A 22,027-nucleotide genomic window follows, 5' to 3' on the forward strand; every position below is an offset into this window, starting at 1 on the left:
TTATTATTACAGAGAAAAAGGAAATCAATTATAAAACTCTGGATCATTTGATAATAATTGGTCTATGGGAACCAGCCTTTCTGTAATTCGGATCCCACACCTGTACAATATATTCCTACGGGAACACCGAATGCAAGTGTATATTTCTTTTAGGAGCAGAAAAGGGGCCAGTGGGAAAAAAAAAAGTCTCTTAAAATTCAAACATTACACATACTCAATACAATGAAAATTTTTTTTTTTTTTTAACATAAGTGTTGTATTGAGCAGTGTATGATTACTTGCAAAATGCCCTGAATATAATAAATACGTTACGTCACATGTGCCTTGTATTCTCAACACAGAGAAAATCCTTCGTATTACAAAGATGAATTTTATTGGGGATATGTATTCCATGCACATGGTGCTTCCTGGTGACTCCCTTAAACAAGCTGAAAGAGGCACGGCAGTGAGACCAAGGCAAAGACAATACATGAGGCATATAGGACACAAACAAAAACACAAAGGTAATAAATTAACATATATAGGGCAAGTTTTACATATATTATTTGCTTGATAATCCTAGCGCAATCTCCCATGGCAGAGCCAACTGCCAGAAATCCATTGCATTGCTCAAAGAGACAACAATGAATGCTCCTTCCCAGTGCAGGGAGCTGCTTGGTGTGCGTCAATAGAATCCTACTTTACATCACATTTTACCCCTTGCTGTTTGATGCACTCAAGTACGAGCAGATTGGTGCAGAAGACAGCATCTGTGGAACTAGGCAGCTATTGTATATTTCAGTTAAATAAAAATCTACAATTTGAGACTGGGATGTAAAGCCAGTGGATCACCAGCTGTAATATAAGTTTCATCATAGTGAAATAAGGAACTTTCTAAATACAATCAAATAGTCTGCACAGTTTCTGAAATAATCAAGCTTATGTTCACTATTCGTCGCTCAACATTGGGTTCTCCTCACTCTCTCTTCAAGCAGGAGTTGGGTGTCAGATAATCACCGACAGTTAGATCCATTATATCTTATAGAGGAGGCTTCCTTTCCTAGCAGATGTATTAGAGCTCACTCAAATAACTGATTCCAGTACAAACACAATCTAACAAAATAACTGTCTTTTGCACAAATTCTGCATGTAGAGAGACATGATGTCTGGTGATTTTAATAGAGTGAGCTCTAATACATCTTCTAGGCAAAAGGAGCCCCCTATACGATATATTGGATCATTCATCTGACAACCAACTGCTGTATGAAGACAGAATGAAGAGAAACAGATGCTGAGAGCGGAATAGTGAATATAAACTTGATTTCAGAAACGGTACAGAATTTTTAATTGATTGTGTTTAGAAAGTTTCTTATTTCAGTATGCTGAAGATTATATTCAATTTTCATCTTTGCGATAGTTCCCCTTTAAACTGCAGCTGTCAGAATTGTAGCCTGCAGCTGCATGACAGTTGGGGACCCACATTTTGGACATCCCTGATTTGCTGCTGTAACCATATACCTAGCAAGACATCTGTGCTGGGTATAAGTGAAACGTGGAGTACTACAGGTGTAAGGTTTTGGCGAACCTGTGAGCAGTGTTGCAGTTCAGAAAGTATTAATGTGCTGGCGTCTGGTCTGCTTAGGACAGAAAGGAGGTTGTGAACTTGTACCACACTCCCTGGCAGCAATAAGGAAGGCTGGTGGTACAGACACCTCTTTTCTGGTCAACAACAAACCATAAGGGGTGGCAAACACCGACTACACCCATTGGTTACAGGAATTCCTTCTACAGCACATGCTGTAAGAAATGTGCCCCACAGCAGCGAAGTGCGAAAGTCCTGTCTCTATCACACATCTTCGGTCAGTTCTTTGCACAGACAGTACTAAAGTCTCTGTACGGGACTGTTCTTGTGTTCCCCCTTTACTCTCCTCCTGCTCCCTATCTCAGGAGCACGACAATGGGCACGGAGGTTGGTAGAAGAGGGAACAGCATGGCAGGCAGCGGTTGTCAGCCAGTGTCAGACCTCACAAATGACAACAGGAAAGTCCACATGGAGGCATGGATGATCTAACCGGATGATGCCCTAATGAAAAGTAAATAAGAAGGTATTAATCTATGTTGAACAGTAGACAGAAAAGGACTATTGACACATATGTGTATATATACAAAAACATACTACAGTGAAACCTCGATGTTAAAGAGATACTGACACCAGAAATTAAACCTTTTTTTTAAAAAAAAAGCTATGCTATCTATAATTTTGCCATAAAAGTATTTACAGATGCGTTTACATTACCCACGATCCTCTGTAAAGGTGCTGTCAGGTTGGTAAAACAGTCAGGTTTAGGAACTTCAAGTAACAATTACTTACAAAAGCATCCCTATCCGTGAAAATGATCAACATCAGCAATAGGTAACTTTTGATGTACATTAATATTATGAATAATAATTTTTCAGTACTCTGATTTTAAAGGGATACGGTCATGGGAGAAAACATTTTTTCAAAATGAATCAGTTAATAGTGCTGCTCCAGCAGAATTATGCGCTGAAATCCATTTCTCAAAAGAGCAAACAGATTTTTTTATATTCAATTTTGAAATCTGACATGGGGCTAGACATATTGTCAATTTCCCAGCTGCACCAAGTCATGTGACTTGTGCTCTGATAAACTTCAATCACTCTTTACTGCTGTACTGCAAGTTGGAGTTATATCACCCCCTCCCTTTTCCCCCCAGCAGCCAAACAAACGAACAATGGGAAGGTAACCAGATAGCAGCTCCCTAACACAAGATAACAGCTGCCTGGTAGATCTAAGAACAACACTCAATAGTAAAAACCCATGTCCCACTGAGACACATTCAGTTACACTGAGAAGGAAAAACAGCAGCCTGCCAGAAAGCATTTCTCTCCAAAAGTGCAGGCACAAGTCACATGACCAGGGGCAGCTGGGAATTTGACAATATGTCTAGCCCCATGTCAGATTTCAAAATTGAATATAAAAAAATCTGTTTGCTCTTTTGAGAAATGGATTTCAGTGCAGAATTCTGCTGGAGCAGCACTATTAACTGATGCGTTTTGAAAAAAACATGTTTTCCAATGACAGGATCCCTTTAAGTTTTCCCACATTTTTTATGTGTGGTCCCATCCGTTTATAATGCATTTCAATGGGTGAATTTTCCTGATTTTAAGTAACGTTTTCCCGGATTTTACATCAAAATTTTGTCTAAATGTACCCAAAAACTGCTTTTTTTCCTCTATGAATGTTATTTGTGACATAGAGAGGTTTAAATACTAAGCAAATGTATATTTTGCAATGGTTCTGCCTGTAAATGGTCAATTCCTATTAGTCTGCCCCTTATACAGTCCTGCACCAATCACTTATTACTTTAGATTGTGTTTGTGAATGACAGAGAAGCCCTGCACATGCTCAATAGTGTAACATTAACGATGCAATGCTTAAGCCTGGTTATTAACACAGTAAATATTGTATCTCAAAGTAAAACTGACTCATCTGTTTATATCCTTTCAGTACTTGAAGAAAAAGTTACACTAAAGGGGTTGTTCACCTTTGAGTTAAATTTTAGTACAATGTAGAGAGAGTGATATTCCGAGACAAGGTTTTAAGGTTTTTGAGTTATTTAGCTTTTTATTCAGCAGCTCTGCATTGTAAACATTCTGGTAGCTAGGGTCCAAATTACCCTAGCAACCATGCATTCATTTAAATAAGAGACTGGAATATGAATAAGAGAGAACCTTACTAGAAAGATTAGCAATAAAAAGTAGCAGCAATTATAAGCGTGTAGCCTTACAGAGCATTTGCTTTTTAGATGGGGTCAGCGACGCCCATCTGAAAGCTGGAAAGAGTCTGAAGAAAAAGGCAAATAATTATAGAACTACAAAAAAAATATATAATGAAAACCAATGGAAAATGTCCTTACAATTGGCCATTCTATTACATACTAAAAGTTTACTTGAAGGTGAACCACCCCTTGAACACATTTTACATTTTTCCGGATTTTACATAATTTTTTCCTGGTCCCTTGAAAAATGTAAAGTGGGGGTTCTACTGTACTAATTTTGTGCTTTGTGGGTTAATAATCCACAATACTTTGTGGAATCATAAACCATTAAAAAGTAACTGGACTGTAATAAACCCACCCACAGTGGTATAGTATCAGGGTCTATGGCCCTCCAGCAAAATGTTTTTCAGACACCCTCTAACCCAGATACATACGCAGTTACAGGTCACACAAAACACGTGTGCTCTAAAAAAATAATTCCATCACAACCAAGTCAATGGTAATGCTCAGATGCCAGAAAGCATGGACATATCTGACTATGGATAATCTAGCCTTGTTCTGTTTACTCTGAAATCTGAGGTGGAGATGTTTTGAAACTGCCCTCTTAAAGGGATTCTGTCATGATTTTTGTGACATAGTTTTTATTTCTAAATTTTTCTAAATTAAACTGCAAATAATTTACTCTACCATATAAAATTTAATTTCTGAACAAGCAAGTGTATTTTTTTAGATGCAATATTGGTGTGTAGGCAGCCATCTCAGGTCATTTTGCCTGGTCATGTACTTTCAGAAAGAGCCAGCACTTTAGGATGGAACTGCTTTTTGGAAGGCTGTTGTTTCTCCTACTCAATGTAACTGAATGTGTTGCAATGGGACCTGGATTTTACTATTGAGTGTTGTTCTTAGATCTACCAGGCAGCTGTTATCTTGTGTTAGGGATCTGCTATCTGGTTACCTACCCATTGTTCTGTTGTTAGGCTGCTGGAGGGTTAATGAATATTAATAAGTCAAACAAAGCTACAGAACTAAAATAGTCAATTTCAGGTCACAAAGCGGCTATATGAATCATACAAAAACGAAGGCAGATATTAGGGGTGCAACGAATCCACTATTTTGGATTTGGCCGAACCCCCCCGAATCCTTTGCGAAAGATTCGGCCGAATATGCATATGCAAATTAGGGGTGGGAAGGGGAAAACATTTTTTACTTCCATGTTTTGCGACAAAAAGGCACACAATTTTCCACACCGCCCCTAATTTTCATATGCAAATTAGGATGCGGTCCACCTGGCAGAAGGATTCGACCGAATCTGAGTCCTGCAGAAAAAGGCCGAATCCTGGCTGAATGCCGAACCGAATCCAGGATTCCGTGCATCCCTAGCATATATAAAAAGCAATATGTTTATTACACAGCTTTTTTTCCTGTCTCTTTCTATGCACTGTTCCTCCTTATGTACAAAGTCCCTGAAGTAGAGTCCAATTTCAAAGACCCGGATACGACCTGAACCGCGACACGCATATTTACCCACTTTGATCCACTACCTGACCTGGATCCGCAACCTGCTGACCACCATCGGACCGGAAGTGATGTTGCTGCAAACCGATAGCCGAGAGGGACAGAAGCGCACCGTGTTGTGATGTAAGAGAACTGTGCCTGAAGTCAGATGGGAGGGGGAGACGAGTGGAGGGAAAGCTGCAGAGAGAGAGCTGCAGCAGGAAGAGACCCGCGACCCCGCATCTATACCCGCACCTGAAAAGCCTACCCTCATTTCGCCATGTACCCCACCCGCTGCAGGACTCTACACTGAAGGCATTTCTGGTTACCTGAGGTCTCAAGTTCTTCTGAATTCGCTTAAGTTTTGCCCGTTTTCGTCCATTTTTCATCACAACTGTCTCTTCGTAAAACTCGTGAGCCAGATCCCCATCTTCATCAAAATACATAGAGCTGCGGAAAAAAAGAGATCAACCAAGGGATCATACATACACTAGATAGAGGATATAACCAGAAATAACCAAAGAACCTTACATTGCAGCCAAATAACATGCATTAAAACCACTTCCCATGTCAGAGTGTACTCTGTGTAGTATATTTAGCAATGAGGAGACATCAGAGACAGTTAAGTCACCAGTAGAGAAAAGGTTATTCAACAAAAGTTGGTTAATATATAACCAGAAGGTAATAAGTTCTACAGGATTTTGCAATAGAAACATTACTTTAATTACCAAAGGACCGGTAGCAAGAGCAGTAAAGCGAAGAGGGAGGATATTTTGGGGCTTTGCTGTCAAAATATTCGAAATCTTATTAGATAATATTTAGGGTTTATTAGATGGAATTACAATTAGGCTGAGATTTGGGGGAAAATGACTATTTGTTTTCCAAGATACGACTGGAAGCACCAACTATAGGCCAGTGAGGATTAAAAAAAAAATTGCTGGACTACATATTCTTGAATCTCAGGCTAATATAGGAACATCTGAAGGAAAACTAAGGCTTAACAAAGAACTAGGCTAGCAATTCTGCAGTATATATTTGGGTTCCAATACCAGCACCAATTCAACCTCAGCCCTTTAGCGGGGAAGATATTTGCCTCCAAAGATGCCCCAGTAGCTCTCCATCTTTTTTTCTGCTGATTCACTGCACATGCTCTGTGCTGCTGTCACTTTCTGAACTTAGGGACCCACTCACAATATACAGTACACATAGAATAGAAATGTCACAATAGAAGGCTGATCAATAATTTAGATGCTCATTGCATGGCAGCTCTGGTACCAGTGAATGAGAATGGAATAATCAGCCCTGTAGCATCTTCTATGACATGTGAAGCTCATTTTCTGACTTGTGATAAACCATAAGCTTGTATGTATGTTAGAGTCCTGCGCGGAACCAATTTCTAAGACCCTGACCCGCATATTTACCCACTTTGAACCACTACCCAACCCCGCAACTGCCTTATCCACAACACGACTCGCAACCCGCCGACCACCATCAAACTGGAAGTGATGTTGCTGGAAACGGAAGTGACATCATCAAACGTGGCCGATAGTCGAGAGGGAGAGGGACAGAAGCACACCATGTGATATGTAAGAGAGCTGTGCCGGAAGTCAGATGGGAGGGGGAGATGATTAGAGGGAAAGCTGCAGGGAGAGAGCTGCAGCAGGAAGAGACCCGCATCTATACCCGCAACTGAAAAGTCTACCCTCGTTCTGCAGGGTACCCGTTTTTTTGAGTGTAACCATCGGGTACCCGACCCGCTGCAGGACTCGTATGTATGTGTAACTTTATAAGTAAAGTGCTGTTAAGGAGCCGCAGCACTGTACAGTGAATTAAAGTACAATATATATATATATATATATATATATATATATATATATATATACATGGGGGAGACGAATCACATAATAAATAAATACAGAATCATATCAGGACAAAGAGCTTAAGTGCTATGTGGTAAGAGACATAGTAGGAAGGAGGCCCCTGCCCCGTAGAGCTTACAGTCTTCTTATCCACTGCCCTGAGCATGTGAGTGTCACTTAACAATACATACACATATTTGAAGGCCTGAATAATGACGGCTGTTATACAGTTTGTGTAACTTTTGACTGGTGCAGCAAGTATTTAAGATAAGTACTATATTTGTTTTTAGGGTTTAGATCTCCTTTAAATTCCAGTAACCTTGGTAGGAGTTAATGGAGCCCCTGGGCTTGGCCAAATGTTCAACCCTGGAGAGGCTCAAAGTGAAAAAGCCCAGCAATAAAATATGCTCCGAGGCAGGACTGGTACTAAAGGCGAAGGCCCTAGAGCACATTTTTGTGTATTTATCTGGCTGTATGCCAAACAGTGAACAGTCCTGCTCGCTGCACTACATTTCCCAGCTTCCCCTGCAGGACTGGCGGAAGTAGTATGCTGCATAATTACAGGCACTGGCTTTCATACAGAAGAAACCAACTGAGCCCAGTCACTTCCATGAGCATCACTGGGTCGGGAGTGTTATTGCTTCAGGCTGTCTCTCATCATTTATTTATACAGCCAGTACCTGCCCCTATGGCACCAGCTCCCTCCACCCCACCAGCTGTTACAGCAGCACATCCTCCCCCCAAGCCTCCGTATCAACAGCAGCTCTCACCCTCGCCGGGTAAAGATAAACGGGGTGGCCTTCCGCATACGGGTCACACTCTGATCGTCGTTTCCTGGCTGCGCCTCGCTTGTAGTTGAGGAGAAAGGCCACAGCCCTCGGGCCTTGGAGGCGCTACCGCCCATGACAGGGCAGGTCCTTTGCCTCAGCCCCACAATCCTTCCTTAGGTCAGATCCCGGCTCCACTGATGCGTCTGTCACACACTCCGTCCCAGAGGCGACGTCACTTCCTCGCGTGGAAAAAAAACCTCGCCACGTGATCGGCGAGAGCCAATCGATAGTTGTATTGGTTTGGGGCGTGGAATTAAAAGCACATGTGCGAAAGTGTGTACAGTATGTCCTGTGCGAGTGTAATGTGGTCTCTCAATGGCGGCCCCGACAAACTGTGCCCTTGGGTGAGGGTAAAGATGAGTCGTAGTATATATAGTTGTGGAAGGCCAGAGTGAGGGTCAGCTAGTGTGACATTTGGAGAGAACGTTTATTGGCTGCTGTAGTCTTGGTAAAGTCCTGAGAGCAGGGTTGCCAGGTGTCATTTTTAAAACCAGCCAAAGTCAGCTACAAAATCAGAAGGTATAGGGGCCCCATAATATAGTGAATAAAGTACCCCCTCTTGTAAAATATAAGGATATTATAAGTTACCGAGGAGTTTCATGACCATATAAAAACACGAGGCCGAAGGCGGAGTGTTTTTATACAGGTCATGAAACTCCAAGGTAACTTCTAATATCCTCATATTTTGCAACTGGGGGTACTTTATTTATTATAATACACAAATTTCAGTGAGTCATGTGACAGAAATGACATCAGAACTCACCGTTTATAACTGATGACATCAGAACTCACCGTTTATAAGGATATAATTTACAAGATATTCATGGCTTTTGTGTATTATATAGTGAATAAAGTACCCCCTCTTGTAAAATATAAGGATATTATAAGTTACCGAGGAGTTTCATGATCATATAAAAGTACGAGGCCGAAGGCCGAGTGTTTTTATACAGGTCATGGAATTCCGAGGTAACTTATAATATCCTCATATTTCACAACTGGGGGTACTTTATTTATTATAATACACAAATTTTAGTGAGTCATGTGACAGAAATGACATCACTACTCACCGTTTATAACTGATGACATCACTGCTCACTGTTTATAAGGATATAATTTACAGGATATTCATTGCTTTTGTGTATTATAAATAAATACAGGTTAACCTCTAGACACTTTGGTGACCAGCAGATTTTTGCCCTCCAAATTGTCTGAAATTGAGGAAACTCGATGGAAAATGCGAGAATTCTTAAGAGTGAAGAGAGACTGGGGTACAGAGCCCAAAATCTGATAACTTCCAACTTCTACACAACTTAGTCCCATAGCATGCTGGGTATTTTAGTCTTACATTCAACTTGGCAGTCTGCAAAATGTGAAACAAAAACTACATTGCCCAACATGCATTGGGAGACACAGGCTTGGCACATTACGACAAGATTTCAAAAGTACAAACCAGCCAAAAGGCCAAAAAGTAGGCCAAATCCGTACTTTGGCTAGTTTATACTTTCAGGGTAGGACTACATGGACATTATTGGCGCGATCCGACGCACTGCGACAAAAATAAGGTGAGAGATAGAATTGTCGCAGGATGCAGAAGCTGCGTCTGCATCCGACAGTCGTGTCGCGTCGGATCAACTCTGCAACACCATGCAACAATTCTATCTCTTACCTTATTATTGTTTTCTCAGCTCGTCGGATTGCGCTGAAAACGTCCATGAAGTCCTACCCTAAAAACCAGCCTGGGCTTTAAATTAGTAGCCCAGCTTGGCTGGAAGCCCACCAACCTGGCAACCCTGAGAACCTGTCTCACTGAATCCCAGCCCTTTACGTTTCCCTTTTTAGTGCAAGGCCCCACACGGTGGAGTCCTGCAGCGGGTCAGGTACCAGTGGGTTACCCTTAAAAATGCGGGTACCCTATGGCAGAGGTCCCCAACCACCGGGCTGCAGACATATATGAACTGGGCCGCTGAGCCCGCATTTGACGTGGTGTGCGCCTTTCATGCAGGTGCACCCAAATTTGTCGCTGGAGCCCAACTGAGGCCCCTACCCTGTCACATGCAGGTGCGCTGAATTGGATGCGGCCGCACCCAAATTTGTCGCTGGCGCCCAATTGAAGCCCCTACCCGGTCATTGCAAAAAAATCTATGTATGCGGGTTGCGGTTCGGGTCTCAAAAATTGGTTCCGCGCAGGACACTACCACATTTGGACAACTACTTTTTTTTCTCTGATGGCGGCATCTTAATTACAAAATTTAACACTAATTCGGGGTCAGGGAGCTTGTCTCATAACTGGAAACAATATACTTTCAGTGGTACCCAAATTTATGTTTAATCGTGAGCCACATTCAAGAGTTGGGGAGCAGCAAAAGCATGAGAAAGTGCATAGTGATGCCAAATAAGGGCTGTGATTGGCTATTTGGTGGCCCCTATGTGGACTGGCAGCCTACAGAAGGCTCTGTTTGGCAATTGGGGTTGCCATCTGGCTGGTATTTTACCGGCCTGGCCGGTAAAAATGATTGTTCATCCCAATGTTATTAATAGGAAAAAAAGATATATATAAAGGAAGGCTGGTATTTTTTTCCAGAAAAGGTGGCAACCCTATTGGCAATACACCTGGTTTTTATGAAATTAAAACTTGATTCCCAGGCTGGAATTCAAAAATAAGCACCTGCTTTAAAGCCACTAATAGCAACATCCAAGGTGTTGGGGATCGCTGCTGTATACTATAGCTCTTCCTAACTTGGTTCTATACGCAAATAATTAATTTCTGCCCAAGCAAAACTACTGAATGAGGAATGGTAACAGCAGTGGTAGGAGCTTGGAGAGGTGGCAGGGTTTATTAGTCTAAACTCCAATTAGGCTGAAATTTGGGGAGAATGCCTACTTGTGACAACATGTTGGGGCCTGTAATCAATAAAATTAACATAGCTGCTCCTCACTGCTGCTCTAAGGGCTCTTACACGTGGGCTAGTGATGTTCGGGTCAGGGTACCCTGGTGCATTTTTCAAGTGAAAAGGAGAAATATTATTGATTGCTGCAACATGTAAGAAATATAAAATCTTGGCTTTTAAAATTCATTCATAAATCAAGGGTTCTGTGTGGGGTTATAGAAGACAGGGCAATTTTGAGCATCTTGTAGCTCCATGGGCAGAGCTGCCCACCCTCAGAAAACCATGGGATATCATACTACCAAGTAGAGCCCTCCAGTTATTAAATATTAAAAATCCACTAAGTTCCATGATCTATTGCATCCAAACCCCACCCCTTTGCAGCACACTGATCAGACTTTGCGTTTAGTTCTCATAAGTCTACCAAACAGCCAATCACAGCACTTATTGGGCAACACCCTGGAACTTTTTTAAAGCTTGTGTGTCTCCCTCACACACGTTTGAGTGTGATTCATGCATATAAGAGGTGACCCTTGATTTAGGGTGTACATTCTGTTTTATCTCAGTTGGCAGTATTGAGCTTTCCTTCATCTTCCCCTCTCCTGGTGTCCATAGCTTTTTGGTTAGGAAGTGGTGGCATGTGTGAATAACGATTTGGCCAGCAATATGAAAAGGTACAAACTATGATGCAGGAATATCAAGGTGCAACCGTTCTGTCATACAGTTAAAACAAATCCATGAGGGTTGTGGGAAATTTCCTGGGTGTTTTAAAGCTCCTAGCACTTATGTAGATATTCTCACTATTTATATTAACTGTACACCTTTTTGTGTGTATGACTTGTTAATCATTTTGTAAAGTGCAGAGCAAAACATATACACAATCATACCGGGATGAAATCGCTACCCTCCTCTTTCAGCTAAGACACAGATGCCACCTACCCAATAATGTGCAAACGGGCCCTTAGTACAGAAGCTCAGTGTAGTGAACAGAAGGGGGTGGCACATCTTGAGAAATTTGTTTAATTAGCAAACGCTGAGCGAAACTGCGTGTGATCTCTTACTTACTTAACCAAACCACAAAAGAGCCATTAATATGTCCCTTCTACTTACTGATGCAGCAGTCTATTTAAAATCCTCTCTGTTGCTGAAATGAGGTTTGATACTCTGTGGTCTAGAAGATGCAGTGTGCGGTTTTCAATAGCCTTCATTGATAATTTATTAATGGGAGCACATTTTAGGCATTAAATTGATCCAAATAAATGAAACAGACAACAGGTATTAAAGCAGAAATATTTATGTGCAGCATGTGCAAAAGCACAGCTAGATGGACAGGGATGTTCTGTGTCACTTCACTCATGTACTGGCAGAACTGATGTAAATATGAGGTGACAGCAGCTCTGTCATATAGGGCCTTAATAGAAACATACAAGAATCTGCCAAGCTGTCAAAATCTGGCATTCGCTTTTCAGAAGGGGCTGATTTATCAGTACACAGAAGCATCTTCTGAATCCTCTTTGCAGCGTGGCAAGTGATAATTGGCATCCTTGGTGTCACTAATCAGCCTCCTTCATATTGTGCATCTCTCACAGGAACACTCACAGTATCTCGTGTCCCACACAGACACACTCTCTTATGCGCTCACTCACATCTCTCCCAGGGAGGCTTACCCCCCCTCCCATGCACTTCAGGAAGTGCTTCACCCAGCACTCAGTCTCAGTCACACCGTGCTTGCGTCTTTAGCCTCAGCCTCACTGTCTTCATACTCTCCTCTTTGGTGGAGCTGGATGGGTGTTTCAGCCAGGTGAGCGTGATGCTAGCGCCTCCTGCATCTTCTCCCGGCAACGTGTGTACCGCTGAATTATCTGTCGCATGTGCTCTTCTTCCTCACGCTGCAGAATGCGCAAGAAATTCTGCAGCTCCGGCATGCTGAATGCATCCCACTACAACAAAGAAGGAAGATGGTGTTAAAATGTATAAAAACTAGGCACCCAATCCACTATTTTGGATTTGGCCAAACCCCCGAATCTTTTGTGAAAGATTCGGCCGAATACCGAACCGAATTTGCATATGCAAATTAGGGGTGGGAAGGGGGTAACATTTTTTACTTCCTTGTTTTTTAACGAAAAGTCAAGTGGTTTCCCTCCCTGCCCCTAATTTGCATATGCAAATTCGAAATTTGGCCAGGCAGAAGGATTCGGTGCATCCATAATAAAAACAACCCATGGTGGGAGGCAGGGCTAGGGGGTTGCGGTTTCCTTACGTAAATCACAATTCTCAAAGTTATAACCTGAAAATCGTAGAGTTCTATATGACTACTGGCGGATCTAACCCTGGTTACTTGTTAGACTTCTCATGTCATGTATATTATCTAAGTACCCTGTCATGGAAACTGTTACCTCAATGGCATGTTTTGTCTTTTACATATGTTATATGTGTTTTAAAACAATAAAAAAAGTCTAAAAAAAAAAAGACACATCAGGGCAAAACAAACAAAAAAAATATTACAAGCTGTGCAGAGTGATCACAATAACTTACATTGACTTCTCCTGTCTCGTTCTCCTTAAGCACAAAACTCAGAGTTTTCTCGCATGGTCCTGAGAGAAGACGCAGCTTCAGAGGCTCCTCGTCGTCAGTTAACTTCCTTAAGGACACTGTAGGGAGGCATTAGAGGTACACATTTATTATCCCCTACAAGACAAGTTAAAGGAACAACAACATCAAAAAAAGTGTTTTAACTTGATAAAAATATAATGCAGTGTTGCCCTGCACTGGAACTTGCTTCAGAAACGCTACTATTGTTTATATAAATAATCTGCTGTGTAGCAATGGGGGCAGTCATTCCAAGGAGAAAATGCTCAGGTTACAAAGCAGATAAGCTCTTTAGTACATAATGGTGTTATCTGTTATCCACTATTTAACCTGTGCTATATATTTCCACATTGCTACACAGCAGCTTGTTTATATGAACTACAGTAGTGTTTCTGAAGCAAACACATCAGTTTTAATAGTGTAGGGCAACAGTATGATATTTTCATTACTTTAAAACACTGTCATTTTTTGGTGCTACTGTTCCTTTAATAAGAATGTGGCATTGTCACCCGCTGATTCTGTACGCCTAATCCTCCTGCCAATTACATTATTGGTTTTAGCCTCCCCATATGCATGTATTATTGGTTTAAGCCTATATTATGACTGCTACTTGTGTTCTTTCCTTACCTTGTCCACCCTTTTCTGTCCTTTCAAACAAAGCAAACTTCCTGGGGTTATCAAGCACAGTGAACTTCTTCAGCAGCGCCTGAATGACCTCACTAGCTGGGGTCTTTGAACTCAGATGCAGGTGCTTTGAAGCATCTTTGGGGAGGTAGAAGGAGGTCCTACGTTTGACTGGCTGGGAGCGTCCACTACCTTTCCGATCCTGTAAACAGGAAGGCTTTTTGGAAGCTGCGACAGAAACCGGTCTGACAAGTTTCAGCTGAACTTTGATGAATCCAGTGAATGAGCCATCCTTATTCTATGAAAGAAACAAAGGTGGGTTAGTGGTCTGTCCTCTATGTAAAATGCTACAGGCATCTGTAAGTAAGGCATACTGTCACACGGACCAGCATAGGATTGCTCAGTAATTTGAAGTCACATCAGCCTGAAAATATTTCTCTTAGCTGATTTTACAGTCACAAAGCCAGTAATAAACAGTATGGAATTTATGCACACTTTCAGATGACACACATGGCGTGTAGGTTCTGTCACATAGGCTGACACAGTTGGACAAACAGACTTCCTAAGACTGTCCCATATACAGACAAGGTCTTCTGTCAATCAAATGGTAACACAGAAGGCTGCAGGCTTCAGCCAATGAGCAACCTCAATCAAGTCAATGCAGCCATGCCATGGCTTATCTTTGTCAGTCATATGTTAACAAAGACAGGTAAGATCTGCTTTTGGTGAGTTCTATTATCTAACAGTCTGTTCTTCTGTCAGTCAGCCAGTCTCTCTCTTGCCAAAGTATAATTATCTTAGCTGCCATACATGACTTAAAGAGGTTGTTCACCTTCCAAACACTTTTTTTCAGTGCAGTTGTTTTCAGATTGTTCACCATAAACAAACTCTTTTTTCAATTGCTTTCCATCTTTTATTTTTTACTGTTTTTACAAAAGTTAAATGTTCCTGTCTCTGGTGTCTCAATTCTGGCAGCTCAGGAGCGGAATCTGAACTGTTTTGCTACATTTAGTTGATACAATTATTGGTTACATTTTCAGCAGCATCTGTAGAATATTAGCAACTATTGCATCAATTCTAAAAGCTGCCTTTAATGAAACGCAGGGATTCTGCTCAGCATTGACAAAGATAACAAATGTATCAATTTAAAACAGTTAGAGTCAGCGACCCCCCCCCCTTCACAGAGCTGCTTTAGAAGGAGAAAAATGAAACTGTACAATTCAGTATTAGAAAAACAGACACAAATAAAAAAGGGAAAGTCATTGGAAAAGATCTTTATTTCTGGTGAACTATCTGAACTGCAAAAAGTGTTTGAAGGTGAACAGCCCCTTTAAGTGTTACAAGTCATTAATTCTGTAACACAGAGAGGAATGGGCTTCCCAAAGACACTCATACTGTCACATAGAGACTTCTTTCAGTTACTCAATATACATAAATTATTACTGGGGCATTGTGAACAATGGAAACCAGCATCATGGTAGGGTCCATGAAGTCACTGATGAAAGCCACTGAATGTAGGCACCAAGTAATACAATTTTCCTTCCCTGGATGCTCTACTCTTCTAATGCACCAGACAGCGTTGAACTGGGTCATAAATACACACATAAAGTAGTCAGTCAGCATGACAATCCATTCCACATGACATACCAGGCTCATGAAGAGATTGCTCTTTATCTGAGCATTATAATCTTTTATTTTCTGATCTGTCTCTGCCTTGCTCAGGGCCTGCGGCTTCTTTTCTGGCTTTTCATCCTGTAAGAAAAGTAAACCACATATTACATAAACTATTTTATATTGTAATTCCTAAGTTTACAGTAAGACAATCAGAATTCAGCTAAACTGATTTCAATACCGCAAAACCTTCCCCAAAACACAAATCTATTTCAAATGGAGAGGCAATATACTGCTGATAAGACATCCGTGTTGCACAGTAATATGTCGTCACATCTCAGCTAAGGAGCCCAAAGGAATTTAGCTTTTCCATTAAACCAACATAGACAAGTGGGGGCTCATCTGCCACCCTTCACTCATACAAACAAAAGCAAAGTCCATTTAATAGGGTCAGAAGAAATGCCTCTAGGTCACAAAGAATCGACTCAAAAAGACTAATTTACAAAGGCAGTTCCAATTGTACCAGCACAGTAACCCATAGCAACTAGCTAATGTATTATTCTAACTGCACTCAGCTGACTGGTTTGCTGTGGGTCAGTGCTCCAGTACAACAGTGAACTGATGCTGGTAGTAGATAATTCTGGTAAGGGGGTACCTTTATGGAAATAAAAGGGATTAAAGACATTGTGTAGAGTAGAGCAAAATTGAGAAATCTTGATAAAGTAATTGCTTCTGGCACTAAGACACAGATGTGCATTTCCCGTTTCTCATATCTCATTCTTCATGTTTCCTTTCTGGTTAGTAATGAGAAGTTGTTTTTTACTGGGAAGCTAAAAGCATCTGAGTCAAAAGATGCCAATAGACACAAAGATCGAAGATTCGTACGATTTTCGGATCATGTGTGGAGCGTCCCGACATTTATCTTGCCATGCTGATCGGTCGTTCAGTAGATCGGGCAGGTTAAAAGATTTCTGTTGGCTGACGATCATATCTCTGCATGTACTGCCGATCTGACGATCTTCAGTGTGAGACTGTCACTGTCAGCATTGTCCGACAAAAACTTCCCTACGATTGCTGTGGGGCAGAACATCAGCTGATCTGTTCTTTACTGCTTTGTTTGATCTAAATGGTTTGTGGCAGGTTTGGGAGATGAGGATGTATGGTCATTCGTCTGATATTGCAGGGAAATCTTTGGGTCGATGGCCAGCTTAAGACACTGGGCAGGTTCAGTTACCCTTTATCTGAAAAGCTTCTTGAGGCTTCTGCCAGATGTGGTGTGGATTCTCAGCCTGCATTTAGATAAATACATCTAGATAAATGCAGGCAGAGAACCCACTCCTGTGCTGAGAATCATTACCTGTACCCGCAACCACTGCATTGGTCTGGGTGCAAAGACAGTGGATTTTGGTGCCGAAATTTACGAGCATGCATTTTGGCACCATAATTTGACGTATGCACCCAAGCCGACGCAGTGCAGGCAAGAAAGGCACGGATTCTTGGCCTGTGCTTATTTAGACAAATGCAGGCTGAGAATCCTCCACATCTGGAATTAGCCTTACATTTACACATCTGTTTGTTAAAGGTGTCTGTGGGGCTGTGAGTTGCAGCAAACTGGTCCTTAGTATTGGGTCTGTGTGGGCCTTTCTGTACTTGAAATGTCAGGGCCCATTTTGTAAATCAGTTCAGATGTGGTGGTGGCCTATACGATGAATAATCCATGGATCACTAAAAAAAAAGGTGTAAAGGTGGCCATACACGCACCAATAATATCGTACAAAGCCAATTTTTTTGCAATATTTGGTGCGTGTATGGTGGGAGATGAGCCGACCGATATACTCAGAAGACGTGGATATCGGTTGGCTCGTCGATCGGCCCAGGCGAAAACTTTTGATTGGGCGCCTTTGAAGGCATCTGAACATTGGCCCATTGTTAGTGCTGAATCGTCAGATACAGGTAAATTTCTATTGTTTCTACCTGTTTATCTGACGATACAACTCTACACGTATATTGAAATAAACAATTGTTCTTTGAAAGATCTTTTCCAGAAAAAATCGTAAATTGTAACGTCTATGGCCACACAGAAATCTGCATACTGCAACAGTACTGCTCTCACTAATATACAGTCTGGCCCTATGCATGACTTTCGGAGCCATCTGGCCCCAAAGAGACCCTGTACAAGCTGTGATGCATTATTGGCTTATTGATTCTACACTTCACTGTTAAACCTCTCCCATCTAAAAGCATATAAGTTATCTAACAAAGGCAGTAAATACAAAATGGAGCTTCGTGACTTTCTCTTTCCACTTGTTGGTTTAATCGGTTCCTCTGTAATGTGCTCCTCCTGTCCCTCTCCCCTCCCTTCCTAAATCTCCCAGTTGAGTCAGCGTTGCATCAGGCTAGTCTGGTACTGGGAAGGATGAAGGTGGGGAGGGAAAGGGAGAAAAGAAGCTGGAGGAGGGCTTGTCCTGCACTTTATGAGGAGCCAGCTCTTTTCCCAGACTTGCAGGTTTTGGGAAGAGGTGGAGAGTGTTTTTGTTGCAAGCCCTGGGAACATCAAGTACCGGAAAGCAGAAAGGAAGGAAGTGTGGCACACCCTCTGCATGAAAGTTCTCTGTGTGTGCAACTCACACACTGCTTCTGTGTTTCACTACCATCCAGTGTGTGTGAGAGTGTGTGTGGGTCTTGTGAAGAAAAAAAGTCTGTGATTAAACTCACTTTTTTTCTTCACAAGACCTTTGAGTGCGGACTCCTTTTGTATATATATATATATATATATATATATATATATATATATATATATATATATATATATATATATATATATATATATATATATATATATATATATATATGGAACGCACAACCAAAAGTCCAGTAAATGCCTGGGTGCCGGTCCAATTTAAAGCAATTTATAGATCCAATAGTGACAGCACTCCAAGGATAGTAATCAAAAATGATAAAATAGTGAATTAAAAATTATATCCAATGTTTCGGTTCTATACTTGAACCTTTATCAGAAAAAGGAATCATAACAGTGCATGGGATGGCGCTTTATACATAGCATTTTTGGCCGCAAAAATAGTTACTAGGGTGTAATGGAATAACATATAATATATATATATATATATAATACACAAAAGCCATGAATATCCTGTAAATTATATCCTTATAAACGGTGAGTAGTGATGTCATCAGTTATAAACGGTGAGTAGTGATGTCATTTCTGTCACATGACTCACTAAAATTTGTGTATTATAATAAATAAAGTACCCCCAGTTGTAAAATATGAGGATATTAGAAGTTACCTCGGAGTTCCATGACCTGTATAAAAACACTCGGCCTTCGGCCTCGTGTTTTTATATGGTCATGAAACTCCTCGGTAACTAATAATATCCTTATATTTTACAAGAGGGGGTACTTTATTCACTATATCATACACAAAAGCCATAACTATCTTGTAAATTATATCCTTATAAACGGTGAGTTCTGATGTCATCAGTTATAAACGGTGACTTCTGATGTCATTTCTGTCACATGACTCACCAAAACTTGTGTATTATAATAAATAAAGTACCCCCAGTTGCACAATATGAGGATATTAGAAGTTACCTCGGAGTTCCATGACCTGTATAAAAACACTCGGCCTTCGGTCCCGTGTTTTTATATGGTCATGAAACTCCTCGGTAACTTATAATATCCTTATATTTTACAAGAGGGGGTACTTTATTCACTATATAATGTTATTTCTATTACACCCTCAGTAGGTGCAGTACTTTCCAAATGACAATATTATTACACAATAAAGAGAAAGTAGAGTGGATTTTCCTCCAGCTGCAAAACTATTCAGACAATAAACTGTACAGCCATCACTGGATTATCAATTCTCTATAGCCTAGCCAAGTTAGATGGATAGATAACCACCAATGTGTATAATCCATCACTTTGTTTTCTCTGTATCACCGCACTTACAGAAATGTCACACAGATTCCCTATTATACAAGTAAATATGCGCAGAATCGTCAGGGCCAAGTAGCCTGTACTTTACATTAGAAGCCCGGTAAATAGGAACAAGATGGCCATGAGTAGTAACTCTTTCTCAATTGATAATCATTTCCTGTGATAAATCATGGATCATTTCTAATGAAACTTCTACTCATAGTGAAACCTACAGAGGAGCACATTTCACCATCCCCTTCCTCTAGAGATGACCACTAGTCTATACCTTGTTCTGCATATTCCCTTACATTCCCTTACAGCCACATGGCCCTTTGTCATTCCAGCAGTAATGGCCTCACCCCGGCCCCTTGCTACTAACACAGTCCAATATTTTTATTTTCTACTGACTGCTCTGCTATTAGACGTCTTGCTATTAGTTCAGATTCCTATTTATTTACTTCTGGAGTTCCACCCTTACCTGCAGTTCTACCACTTACCCTTCCTTAAAGTGCCAGCGCTTATCCCCCAACTCTTCTGTTTCAGCCCAAACCCCCCAACTCTTCTGTTTCAGCTCAAACCCCCCAACTCTTCTGTTTCAGCTCAAACCCCCCCCAAACCCTCTTCTGTTTCAGCTCAAACCCCCCAACTCTTCTGTTTCAGCTCAAACCCCCCAACTCTTCTGTTTCAGCTCAAACCCGCCAACTCTTCTGTTTCAGCTCAAACCCCCCAACTCTTCTGTTTCAGCTCAAACCCCCCAACTCTTCTGTTTCAGCCCAAACCCCCCAACTCTTCTGTTTCAGCCCAAACCCCCCAACTCTTCTGTTTCAGCCCAAACCCCCTCCAACTCTTTCTGTTTCAGCCCAAACCCCCCAACTCTTCTGTTTCAGCCCAAACCCCCCCCAAACTCTTCTGTTTCAGCCCAACCCCGCCAACTCTTCTGTTTCAGCCCAAACCCTCAACTCTTCCTGCTTTCAGCCCCCAAACCCTCCAACTCTTCTGTTTCAGCCCAAACCCACCCAACTCTTCTGTTTCAGCCCAAACCCCCCAACTCTTCTGTTTCAGCCCAAACCTCCAACCTCTCTGTTTCAGCCAAAACCCTCCAACTCTTCTGTTTCAGCCCAAACCCGCCTCCAACTCTTCTGTTTCAGCCCCAAACCCCCCAACTCTTCTGTTTCAGCCCCAAAACCCCCCCCAATCTTCTGTTTCAGCCCCAAACCCTCCAACTCTTCTGTTTTCAGCCCAAACCCTCCAACTCTTCTGTTTCAGCCCAAACCCCCTCCAACTCTTCTGTTTCAGCCCAAACCCTCCAACTCTTCTGTTTCAGCCCAAACCCCCCCAACTCTTCTGTTTCAGCCCAAACCCCCCCCAACTCTTCTGTTTCAGCCCAAACCCCCTCCAACTCTTCTGTTTCAGCCCCAAACCATCCAACTCTTCTGTTTCAGCCCCAAACCCCCCCCAACTCTTCTGTTTCAGCCCAAACCCCACCAACTCTTCTGTTTCAGCCCAAACCCTCCAACTCTTCTGTTTCAGCCCAAACCCTCCAACTCTTCTGTTTCAGCCCAAACCCTCCAACTCTTCTGTTTCAGCCCAAACCCCCCCAACTCTTCTGTTTCAGCCCAAACCCTCCAACTCTTCTGTTTCAGCCTGAACCTCCCAACTCTTCTGCTCCAGCGCTAACCCTAATCCCTAAAATTGCAGCGCTGCAGTTGTACCAGTGTCCTATTGCCCCAGGCAGTCCCACCCCTCCCCCACTAGTGCGAGTGAAAGCGCCTCACCAGGGGCCGAGCAGACGTTCTCCGTGGGAAGAGCGAGGTTCTTGCAGTGTAGAAAAGCTCCAGCTCGGGGTCGGACTCCTCTTGGCTACAGTAGCCACTGCTGGAGGTGCTGTCCCAAGTCATTTCGAAAGCTGGTGTTTCTTTATCTCCCTTCCCCATAGTGGCGACTCTAACAGACTCGTACAGCAGCAGCAGCAGCAGATCTCTGTCTGACGATAACTTCCCCTTTCCCCGGGCGCTCCCGTCCCTGTCACTATGAAATCTCCCCCTGTGATGCTCCAGTTGAATATACACAAGTGGGAATGGTGCCCTGTGATTGGAGCACAGAAAGCACTTTGCCGAGAGGGGGGATGGGGCAAACCATGACTTCATTCTGCCCGGACACACCCACTTCCTGCCACAGAGATGTCATCACTAGTCTGAGGGGCGGGAGGAGCAGGAGGCAGCGGGGGCATCGCGCGCTCTTGAAATAGAACAGGCGCTGCCGTGTGAGGCCTGGAGTTGTGCCCTGTTGGCAGCGCTTCTTCATGGCGCCTCTCATTATGGCGGCTCTTTCATTAGGATTAGTTATTTGTATGGTTCTTGGAAATGCTCTGCACATTCCCGGGAAAAAGTTGCCAGTGTGCTACTAATATCCACTGTAAA

At 42.2% G+C, this 22,027-nt stretch overlaps 2 protein-coding genes across 4 annotated transcripts in view; both read right to left on the reverse strand.

Moving 5' to 3' along the window:
- Positions 1 to 353: 353 nt before the first annotated feature.
- Positions 354 to 8,114, reverse strand: tusc2.S (tumor suppressor 2, mitochondrial calcium regulator S homeolog). 2 transcript variants are annotated; one of them, NM_001089960.1, is given in 3 exon segments: positions 354 to 2,062; positions 5,603 to 5,723; positions 7,903 to 8,114. In NM_001089960.1, coding segments are annotated over 3 exon segments (321 nt in total). In that variant the 5' UTR covers positions 8,037 to 8,114; the 3' UTR covers positions 354 to 1,996.
- Positions 8,115 to 12,125: 4,011 nt separating this feature from the next.
- rassf1.S (Ras association domain family member 1 S homeolog) overlaps positions 12,126 to 22,027 on the reverse strand; it is a 31,524-nt gene continuing 21,622 nt past the window's right edge. The window contains 5 exon segments of one of the 2 annotated variants that reach the window (NM_001092509.1): positions 12,126 to 12,787; positions 13,383 to 13,498; positions 14,064 to 14,358; positions 15,708 to 15,812; positions 21,383 to 21,697. In NM_001092509.1, coding sequence (NP_001085978.1) covers positions 12,641 to 12,787; positions 13,383 to 13,498; positions 14,064 to 14,358; positions 15,708 to 15,812; positions 21,383 to 21,541 — 822 coding nt within the window. In that variant the 5' untranslated portion in view covers positions 21,542 to 21,697 and the 3' untranslated portion in view covers positions 12,126 to 12,640. 2 annotated transcript variants of the gene reach the window in all.

Source organism: Xenopus laevis, chromosome 4S, assembly GCF_017654675.1.
Source record: "Xenopus laevis strain J_2021 chromosome 4S, Xenopus_laevis_v10.1, whole genome shotgun sequence".
NCBI classification, from domain to species: Eukaryota; Metazoa; Chordata; class Amphibia; order Anura; family Pipidae; genus Xenopus; species Xenopus laevis.